A 12,017-nucleotide genomic window follows, 5' to 3' on the forward strand; every position below is an offset into this window, starting at 1 on the left:
TTTAACTTAGCTAACTATTGTGTCTTTAACCAGATGGCAACTATCTTTACATCGAAGCCAACAGTGCGTCACATGGAGACACGGCTCGTCTCATTAGCTCTGAGTGTTCCGACTCTGGTCCTAAGTGTCTGCAGTTCTGGTATCATATGTACGGTTCAGCCGACACAATGGGCCTCCATGTGTACCTGCTCCAAGACAGATTAGCCGATGCTGTTTGGTGGAAGAGAAATGACCAAGGAAATGTGTGGCAACTGGCTCAGGTGGACATCACAACAACTGGAGCTTTCCAGGTGAAACTTTTCTTCTTATGGCCTGTCTAATGTTAGAAATGTGCAGAGCAAAACACTAAACGTGTCCAACAACATATAAGTGTAATTAGACTTAATGAATATGTGTGCTATAACATGTATACTGTGCTGACGTTAACCTGTGCACTTAATTTTAGGTCATATTTGAGGGGCGAAGAGGTTCCAACGATCAGTCTGATGTTGCAATAGATGATGTATCACTTAATCGTGGGCACTGCACAGGTAATGTTGTCCTTCCACTGACATTCAATTTAGTTCACACACATAAATAAAAATGTGACTGACTTGATAGTGAAATGTAATTACACACCCAGCTAAACCAACAACCCCTGTTCCCACAACATTCAATCCACTACACAACAGTAGGTCCAGAGCATCCTCCAGGAAACAGCTCAACACAACCACAAACATCAACTAGACCACAACCTCCAACCGAAACTCAGCCACAAACAACAGTCAAACCACATCCACCTACCACAGCTCAACCACAGCCACAAACAACAGTCAAACCACAACCACCAACCACAGCTCAACCACAGCCACAAACAACTGTCAAACCACAACCACCAACCAAAGATCAACCACAGCCACAAACAACAGTCAAACCACATCCACCTACCACAGCTCAACCACAGCCACAAACAACAGTCAAACCACAACCACCAACCACAGCTCAACCACAGCCACAAACAACTGTCAAACCACAACCACCAACCACAGATCAACCACAGCCACAAACAACAGTCAAACCACATCCACCTACCACAGTTAAACCACAGCCACAAACAACAGTTAAACCACAACCACCAACCACAGCTCAACCACAGCCGCAAACAACAGTCAAACCACATCCACCTACCACAGCTCAACCACAGCCACAAACAACAGTCAAACCACATCCACCTACCACAGCTCAACCACAGCCACAAACAACAGTCAAACCACAACCACCAACCACAGCTCAACCACAGCCACAAACAACTGTCAAACCACAACCACCAACCACAGATCAACCACAGCCACAAACAACAGTCAAACCACATCCACCTACCACAGTTAAACCACAGCCACAAACAACAGTTAAACCACAACCACCAACCACAGCTCAACCACAGCCGCAAACAACAGTCAAACCACATCCACCTACCACAGCTCAACCACAGCCACAAACAACAGTTAAACCACAACCACCAACCACAGCTCAACCACAGCCACAAACAACAGTCAAACCACATCCACCTACCACAGCTCAACCACAGCCACAAACAACAGTCAAACCACAACCACCAACCACAGCTCAACCACAGCCACAAACAACTGTCAAACCACAACCACCAACCACAGATCAACCACAGCCACAAACAACAGTCAAACCACATCCACCTACCACAGTTAAACCACAGCCACAAACAACAGTTAAACCACAACCACCAACCACAGCTCAACCACAGCCGCAAACAACAGTCAAACCACATCCACCTACCACAGCTCAACCACAGCCACAAACAACAGTTAAACCACAACCACCAACCACAGCTCAACCACAGCCACAAACAACAGTCAAACCACATCCACCTACCACAGCTCAACCACAGCCACAAACAACAGTTAAACCACAACCACCAACCACAGCTCAACCACAGCCACAAACAACAGTTAAACCACAACCACCAACCACAGCTCAACCACAGCCACAAACAACAGTTAAACCACAACCACCAACAACAGTTAAACCACAACCACCTACCACAGCACAACCACAGTCACAAACAACAGTCAAACCACATCCACCTACCACAGCTCAACCACAGCCACAAACAACAGTTAAACCACAGCCACAAACAACAGTTAAACCACAACCACCAACCACAGCTCAACCACAGCCACAAACAACAGTCAAACCACAGCCACCAACCACAGCTCAACCACAGCCACAAACAACAGTCAAACCACAACCACCAACCACAGATCAACCACAGCCACAAACAACAGTCAAACCACATCCACCTACCACAGCTCAACCACAGCCACAAACAACAGTCAAACCACAACCACCAACCACAGCTCAACCACAGCCACAAACAACAGTCAAACCACATCCACCTACTACAGCTCAACCACAGCCACAAACAACAGTCAAACCACAACCACCAACAACAGCTCAACCACAGCCACAAACAACAGTTAAACCACAACCACCAACCACAGCTCAACCACAGCCACAAACAACAGTCAAACCACAACCACCAACCACAGTTCAACCACAGCCACAAACAACTGTCAAACCACAACCACCAACCACAGCTCAACCACAGCCACAAACAACTGTCAAACCACATCCACCTACCACAGTTAAACCCCAAACCACGACAGCTACATCAGAGCCTACAACAACATTGAGACCACAACCCACAACAACAGCTGGACCACAACCAACAACAACTATTAAACCACATTCGACAACAGGGAGACCTCAGACTACAACTACATCACGATCTACAACAACAGGGAGACCAAAACCACCAATTACACCTGTACCAAGTAAGTTAGAAATTTGTATTTCTCTATATATACGATCTGGGTTTCCCATAATGTATAATTTACAACTCACAGGTTAGGCACCAGTGGTGATACCCTAAGAAATTGAATGTGGATAGACCACAGCAAAGCTTCCTTAATACACATGGGTTGTTTTTCTCTGTAGGGCTATAAAATGTATATTTTCTAGTATATGTGCTTTAAACATGGTCAAATCTTGTAGTAAGGTAAGGTGTTGACAACAGTAGCGTCTTGGAGAAACTATGTGGTCGATTGACAGAGAGAGAGGTGGCGCAGACAGGTGTGACAGGTGCGATCAGAGCAAAGGAGAACAGTAAAGTTGTCAAGTGATAGTAACTGTACAGTGTAGGTTTCAGTTTGTATATGAATAAACACTGCAGCTCTCCAGACCAATATTTGAGGCTGTGGGCATGTTCATAATTATGATGAGATGTAACCTGGTCTGATCTGTTTAATAAAGTAACGTTATTTAAACAAAAACACTTTAGATGATTAATCCAGAACAACAAATTGTTGAAAATGGCATGATCATATAGTTGAATTTATTGAATTAAAGTCCTCAATGTGTCTCAAACATAGCTTAACAATATCATATGACATCGGTTTTAATAAAAGTACTTATAACTGAACATTAAGAACACCTTATATACATTGATTGTATAGACCTTTTTTGTTTGTCATTTTAAGCTTATGACTCCACTCTGTCTCTTTAGCCCCCTCTTGTGCAGAGAACAGTCATCACACCACTTGTGTCCCTACTTGCAGTCCAACCTGTACACACCTGAATGGCCCACCACGCTGCAGTAACGATGAGGGTTGTGTGCAGGGATGTGTATGTGATGAAGGCTTTGTGCGGAAAGGGAGGGTTTGTGTGCCTATCCAACAATGTGGATGTGTGGACAGGAATGGCACCAAACATCATGTGAGTGACAGAATGACTCTTCATCAATGGCACAAGTTGTATACAGCGTCAAATACTTAGGTCTACTTTCTGAAAACACAAGCATTAGTGCCAAAAATGGTGCATGTAGCAGTATGATGACTTTGTCTTTCGTGTCAGTTCGACGAAGTGTGGTACTCAAATCACTGCGGTCAGAAATGTGAATGTGAGGAAGATGATGGCGTGGGGAAGATTGACTGCGATGACGAAGAGGAGTGTGATGGAAATGCTGTCTGCCTTCAAAATGAGGAGGGCGATTATTACTGCCAGCCTACAGGTACTGTAAATGTCAACATTTAACTGTATTGAACTGGGCTGTATTTAAACCATGTTACATCTTGTTAACTCATTTATGAATTGCTCTACACTTGTTGCTCCACAGGCTTCAGTGAGTGCACTATCAGGGGAGACCCTGAGTACAGAACCTTTGATAAAATGAAGCACGACTTTGAAGGTGACCACTCATATGTGCTGGTCCGGACCAACAACTTGCCAGATAACCTTCCACAAGTCTACATCGAGGGCATCAATACCGTAGAGGACGAGGATGATAGTCAGCATCATGATGACAGTAGCAGTGAAGAAGACCAAAGTCGTAGAGTTAGGGATGAAGATGACGATGATGATGAAGAAGATGATGATGATAGCAATCACAATGATGAGTCCAGTGAAGAGCATAAGGAACACTACAGATTACGAGAGCTTAAGATCAGAGTGTACGATCACATTGTGGTATTCAAGAAAAATCGGAGGCTGGTCGTAAGTATCAATTGGCATTTTCAACAACACACTGCCTCCATCTCATTTTCCTGTTGCTCCTTTTCAGCAGACACAATATTTTGTTCATGGGACAATATCATCATATTTTTTCCCAGCCCACAGACATTTGTGAAAGCGCTGAGGGAAATAACCAGTGCTTCTTTCATATTTTCTCTGTGAGGTGATACAACAGCAGTGAGGCAGATGATGCATGCTAAATTATGCTCTGTAATATGTTATTTCCCTATTGGCAAATTACACGTGTTTGTGATGAGAGAGAGAGAGAGAGAGAGAGAGAGAGAGAGAGAGAGAGATGTTACTATTATAAAGCCCTTGCCTGTAGAGCCTAGCTGTCCAATTCCTTGGAATCACATGCTTCCTTGACTGTATCACGTTTCAGTTTGTACACACGTTTTTCCTGATAATGCTACATTGTGAACAACAAAATTGGTGTTGAATGTTAAAATCGGGAAGAGGACAGCTAGTTAAAATTAGCTGTTAGCAGCCGGAGGCCAGCAGAGTCCTGCACAGATTCAACACCTAACGTTTACGGAGTTTCCATTGAGTTGCTTTATGATTTGCTCAAGTTCTATTGAGTCAAAATAAGAACTAGGTGAAGGTAAATTATAACGTCATAACGTCAATTAGGTTGTACTTACACACAGTGGACCTTTGAGCTAAATGCTAACGTCAGCATGCTAAGAAGCACGCAATGACATTAGTAACACGCTAATGTAAAGAAGGTGTAATGTTTACCACGTTCACCATCTTAGTTTAGTGAGACAATTCTTTTGTGAATCGCTGCACAAAATATACATAATCATAGAAGAATGAATACTATATCAGACAAGTCTACTTACATATGATAAATTACATTGACACATCCCCCTCTTCATCTCCCTCCAGGTGGATGGAAGGAGAACTAATATTCCCGCCACACCGACTGCTGGTCTACACATCTGGGAGCATTCCTCTCGCATCTACCTGAAGACCGACTTTGGCCTCTCGGTGTCGTTTGATGGACACAGCAAAGCAGGTAACTAATCTCCACCTCACTTAAGAAGTCTAATGGAAATAGCAGTAGCACAGATATTTGTAGGATTCATCGACAAAACCTTAAATCATAGTTTATAATTTCATACATTGTCAACAAATTAGTAATTTCTTCTGGAAGAGAGTTATACACTCACTGCTTTAAGTAACATTGTATTGTTGATGCTGTTTCTGCAGAGATCATTCTACCACGCATATATAAAAGGAAGCTAGGGGGTCTGTGTGGGAACTTTGACGGTCATAAACAGAACGACTGGACGAAGCCAGACGGTACCAGGGCCAGGAGTGTTCAAGAGTTTGGAGAGAGCTGGAGAGTGTGAAGATCACATGGATGTAAGGATTAGACATGGCACTTAAAAATACCCTGAGGAAGTTTTGATACTGCAACTGCACCCTAATACCTTATAAAATAAGAACAGACCAAATGAATGCTAATCTCAGTCTTTCCTTAGACAGCATATTATTTCCCAAACCTACGCTGCCAAAACATAACTTGGCATGAACATACGAAGCAATGAAGCTTTCTTTACCTCCAGCTCTGCAGGACAATAAATACCGGACGATGATAACGTTTTAATGTTATACACAAAGTATATCCTAATAAAAAATGTTACCCACAGTGCAGAAAAGTTACTCGCCTTTCTAAAATCTCTAACATCTTTATAATCTTTGCACTCTGTGACAATATATCACACTTTACTGTTTGTGTTATTGCCAAGCATACTATTGATGTTCTTACAGCGGTTCATATACTGTATGATAAATAATGATTATGCATGACTACAAATGGATGTATGTATCACTCTCCAATACTGTTGGAAAGAAACTCATTATGTTACTTTCACTTGGCCATAATGTGTATTTGAATATGCCTGTGTATTGAATCTTTAATGTTCTAATAAACATGCACTGTGGTTACATTTGTGTCACCATTTGTCTAGACATGTCAGCTTCAAATGTAGCTACAACAGCATTCTTGACATATCTACAGTCTATCTGAGTCTAATCATTACATAAAAAAAACCATCAGTAACATGATATTATTCTGTGAAGACAAAGTAGTTGTTTTTTCCTGGCAGACAATAGGAGTATTGTTATCAGGAGTGTACCTGTATAAATAAGCCGTGGTTACACTCAGCAGCCACAAGGAGTCATGGATCGGTTTGCATTGTACTGCTTCGTCTTGTTGAGGTTGTTGCCTCTCAATGATGGTGAGTGAAACATTATCATATTTAATATGGAACAGTTAATCAAAGTAATGTCATGGCATAATTATTATGTGTTTAGCTGATAGAACATTTAGAATACACAGTTACAATGATGTCGATTATTTTTAATAATGAGCTTTATTTTATTGTTCTTTGACCTGATTGTAAAAATATATTGCCAAACGATTAAATCATTTAAATACTACACAACTCAGCTGATTGGATAAATCCAAAAAATAATGGTAAATAATTCAATGTGTCTCACAAGTGCAGTTCTGCTGGATCAGGATCCTTTGCTGCTTACTAAGGGTTGGCGGTTTGGCCAAAGTCTTTCATTGCAGTTTATGTAATTGTATATCATGGTAGCAATATAAATCACAATACAGTAATTGTTCTGTAAATTCAAGCTTTTTAAATGGTGTATAATACCAAACAGTTCACATTTAATTTTAATTGGTTTTATTTGGAACTCCCACAAAAACAAAGACAACTGCCTCACATGAGACAACACTGGAGTTAAAAACAAAAGATTAAAAACAGAAGCTTTAAGGTTCCTGAGAACAACAACTTGAAGTGATAAAGGTTTTAAGGTTAACAGTTGCTAATAAATACCAGCCTGACTTTAGTGCAATATTAAAGCAATATAAAAATCACACAAATTAGTTTTTAGAGTATACCAAAATCCCTTTTTGGCAGCACCTGTAAGCTTTTTGACAGCCTCCAGGATCCATATTTTTCATATATGTTCACATAATAATTTTTGTCACGTGGATTGTCTGTGTTGTAATTTTATTATGTTGTTTATTCTGTACACACGACATCTATTGCACGTCTGTTCGTCCTGGGGGAGCGATCCCTCCTCAGCTGCTCTCCCTGAGGTTTCTTCCATGTTTTCTTATGAGGAGTTTTTACTTGTGCGCTGCGAGGGTCTAAGGACAGAGGGTGTCGTATGCTGTACAGTCTTTAAAGCCCGCTGAGACAAATTTCTCATTTGTGATATTGGGCTATATAAATACATTTTGATTTATTTATTTATTGAGTAGTATGTAAACAACATCCATCTGTTATATATATTACATGTTGGTGAAAGGTCATTTATCAGTGCTAATTGTAGTGACCTCAGTGTGAAAATCACACCCATAAATAGGCCCAAATAACAAATTCAGTTCTTATCTTAATTGAGAAAAGAGGCTTAATTGTGCAAAGTTTTGTTAAGGTCTTGATGAGGGTAAGTTACACCATTATTAGTAAAACTGCTATTTATTCAGTTTAGTTTACGGACAATTTCAAAGGAAAAGCCTGAATAAATGTGGAGAAAATTAGCACAAAATCTGTAAAGAATTAAATTAAATAAACTAGAAAGATGCATTCAGTAGAGTCTGTTGTGATCTTCTGTCAAACCTGGAAATAGACCCTTCTCTACCTGTTGATTATTGAGGATTCTAAAAACCATTTTACACGGAAGACGGAACAACATCAATTGTGTTGTACCAAACTGTTTACTGATATTCCAATGAAATGACATGTCATTGTCTCTTTCTTTAACGTTCTAGCTCAATCAGCAGCTCCAACAGGTAATATACCCTCATACACTGTCGCCTACTTCCTTCTCTCATTCCTCCAGTGCAACATAATCTGCCTCCATCTCAACCCCAAAATGATCAGCAACATTCCTTTTACATTTCCTCATCCACCCAAGATGCATCAAACATTTTCAACACTCTCATTCCGACTGGGAGTGATACTTTCCAACATTTCCCTGGACAGTAACAGCTATGCCAGGCAGCCACAAAATATCTCACATACCCCCTCAATCTAGAGACTCGAGTGTAGAGAGATACAACTACTAGTATCATTATATCCGCACTACTTGCCAAAGCACAAGCTGGGCCATTAGTCATAAGAATGATTACTGTATGTTAGACAATCATGAGTTTGTAAGATACCACAGTGATCTTGACATTACAGTTATAAAATTGGTACAGTGTTGACCGTATTTTCAGCTGTGCTATGTGTGCTCCAGGCTGTGCAGGTCCACCCGTGCTGTGTTGCACTGGTCAAAACGGCAACTGTTTTAGGGGGTGTTTCTGTGACATGGTCTGCTTGCAATTTGGCGACTGCTGTACTGACTACATTTCAACCTGCACGCAACGTGAGTGAGGGTGAACACAAAAAATGCAAAAGGTACACTGTTATGTCAGTTTATGATTAGAGATTGAGATGAGGTTTCAAGATTTATGGTGCACATTTTTCTTCTTGACTGCAGCTTTCACAACTGAGCAACAAATAATATCGAGTACAACAAGCAGCAGTACTACATCTAATAACGTCATAGTATCTACTACAGAAACCAGCCAAACAAGCAGCAATAAATCTACCCCGGTGGACGTAAGTGCAACTTTACCATCCATAGTCTCTGATACTACAACACCAAGCACAAAAGGCAGCACAACAGGCAGCACAACAGGCAGCACAACAGGCAGCACAACAGGCAGCACAACAGGCAGCACAACAGGCAGCACAACAGGCAGCACAACAGGCAGCACTGCGGCGTCTACACCAGTGGAAGTGAGTACAACTTCAGCATCTACAGTCCCTAATACTACAGCAACCAGCCAAAAAAGCAGCAGTACATCTACAGCAGCAGATAACAGCACAACTTCATCAGCCTCTGCATCAATGGCACAAAGCACAATAAACAGCAATACTAACCTTACGCAAGCAGACAGCATAAATACATCAGCATCCACAGTCTCTGATACTACAACACCCAGCACAACAAGCAGCACTGTGACGTCTTCACTGGTGGAAGTGAGTACAACTTCTGCATCTATAGTTGCTAATACTACAACAACCAGCCAAACAAGCAGCAGTACATCTACAGCAGCAGATAACAGCACAACTTTATCAGCCTCTGTATCAACGGCACCAAGCACAACAAACAGCAATACTACCCTTACGCAAGCTGACAGCATAACAACTTTAGCATCCACAGTCTCTGATACTACAACAGGCAGCACAACAGGCAGCACTGCGGCGTCTACACTGGCGGAAGTGAGTACAACTTCAACATCTACGCCGACAGATATCCCTTCATCTTCGTCATCCGCAGTATCTCTAACAACAGCTCCCAGTACAACAGGCAGCACTAGTGCATCACATGTGAGCACAAACTCAGTGTCTACAGTATCTACTACAACAACGAGCCAAACAAGCAGCAGTACCACTAAATCTACATTAGATGGACTCACACCTTCAGCATCCACAGTCTCCACAGCTACAGGTTGGTTATCAGAATCTCTGCTGAAGCCTTTTAAAAAATCTAATTTGAAGTAATACATTCATTCATTCATTCTTTTTGTCACTGCTGAAACTTTGTTGGCAATTAGGGCTCCAACTAAACATTATTTGGCTGCCGATTTTTCCTTTTATTATTAATAGATTATTCATTTGGTCTATAAAATTTAAGAAAATAGTGAAAATGCATTCAGTTTAATGTGATGTAAAAGAGAGAAAATCAGAATTCTCCATATTTGAGAGGATGACATTTATTGCATGAAATATTACTCTACAGTTCAATCGATTGTCAATAGTTTTTTTATAATAGTTATTTTTCTGTTCATTGACTAGTTGAATAGTTTTCCTTGTCTTCAGCAGGGACAACAATGGCAGAAACCAGTACAACTCTGGATACCAGTAGTGTCACATCTTCCCCAGCAGATGGGAGCAAATCTGGATTTTCCAACAAAAACAAAGATTTCCCCATTAACAAGGGTAAAGGTACCGTCCACGTGATCCTCTGTGCTTCGGTGATGTAGAAAACAATTTGAATTATTTACACATTTCTTTTTACAGATGCCCAGATAGTGACCATTCACCTAAAAGTTTCTGTTTTATCCCAGAATGAGAGTAGTGATGTGGTTTTAGAGGCATTATCTAATGTAAGTACAAGCAACCTTCAAATATAGCCCACATCATATAGTTACAGTATCAAAAAAAAAAAACTATGGAACTCATTTCTGTCACTGAGTGTCTTCTCTCTCTCTCTCTTACACAGTTTGTATCCCAGACCCTTATCCAGCAGAACTGTGAGGGCTGCACTTTGACTATCAGACGCATCAAACTCACCTGAGAAAGGTCCTATGTTTTCAACCAATGGAAGCAACAGGGTGGCAACAGACTGCACAACTCTCAGAAACAACACAATCATATGTAACTAAGGATTATCAATTATTCTGTTGATTATTTTGTTCCCGATAACGCAATTAGTCGAAGAAGTGGTGAATTACAATCACAATTAATTTTCTATCGATCAACTAATCGTTGCAGCTCTAAAACAAACCCCAAAATATTCAGGATGATATTTAAGGTTAGACAACAGATTCAAAAAAATATTATAATATCAGAGATAGATATTACATGATTTCTTTATTTACCATTTTAGTATACAACATCATATGCAGTACTATAAAGCTTATACTCTGACACGGTTAGCCTATATATCACAACTGAAAACGAAAAACATTAACGGATTAAAAAGTTTATGTTCATTTTTAAAAGTATCAACGTATGTATTAAATACATGACTTACGCAGTCTATGGCCTACTGCACTGGTTCCAACTTGGGGGTCGCCAAAGCTCCACAGGGGGTCGCGAGGACTTCTGAATTTTAAGGAGTCTAAAACAACTTTTTATTAAATATACAGTTGGCCTTTATCTCAGGACTTCATTCATTTATGTGAAGAACATTATTATTATTATTATTATTATTAAAGCTATAAACAAGTGAAGACCTGAACAAAAGCTTCTATATTCAAATAGCCTTCCCTCTCAGATAAAACAGCCTCATCCTGCAAAGTATGCAGATAAACCAACCAAAGAGTAAACTCATCTCTGATGCAATATTCACAGGATTACTCAAAATACATCCAAATCTCTAATTGTACACAAAGTTCCTGCAGTTATTGTGTTCACTATTTTTGGTTAAATATACAGTTTATCATTTGTTCTGTACTCATTGTTATGCATTGATTACACTATAAAATATAGATTAAAAATGTCAATTAGTTAGCAGTCTTCACTTTACTCAAGGTTAGTAAAGAGGTCCTTTAAGGAATAATGTTGGAAACCACTGGCCTACTGTAAAGCCTACAAAGCCCAGAGTATTAAGCCTACTTATTAAAGGGTATG

At 40.3% G+C, this 12,017-nt stretch overlaps 1 protein-coding gene across 1 annotated transcript in view; it reads left to right on the plus strand.

The window, feature by feature from the left end:
- The window catches only part of LOC115022344 (zonadhesin), a 142,593-nt gene extending 136,106 nt beyond the window's left edge, over positions 1 to 6,487 (plus strand). Inside the window, exons 16-24 of the mRNA XM_029453312.1 lie at positions 34 to 290; positions 446 to 530; positions 727 to 1,761; positions 1,845 to 2,849; positions 3,581 to 3,789; positions 3,928 to 4,084; positions 4,190 to 4,566; positions 5,473 to 5,602; positions 5,797 to 6,487. Coding sequence (XP_029309172.1) covers positions 34 to 290; positions 446 to 530; positions 727 to 1,761; positions 1,845 to 2,849; positions 3,581 to 3,789; positions 3,928 to 4,084; positions 4,190 to 4,566; positions 5,473 to 5,602; positions 5,797 to 5,939 — 3,398 coding nt within the window. The 3' untranslated portion in view covers positions 5,940 to 6,487. The remainder of the gene's footprint in view (positions 1 to 33; positions 291 to 445; positions 531 to 726; positions 1,762 to 1,844; positions 2,850 to 3,580; positions 3,790 to 3,927; positions 4,085 to 4,189; positions 4,567 to 5,472; positions 5,603 to 5,796) is intronic.
- The last annotated feature ends 5,530 nt before the right edge of the window (positions 6,488 to 12,017 follow it).

This window comes from Cottoperca gobio, chromosome 17, assembly GCF_900634415.1.
Source record: "Cottoperca gobio chromosome 17, fCotGob3.1, whole genome shotgun sequence".
NCBI classification, from domain to species: Eukaryota; Metazoa; Chordata; class Actinopteri; order Perciformes; family Bovichtidae; genus Cottoperca; species Cottoperca gobio.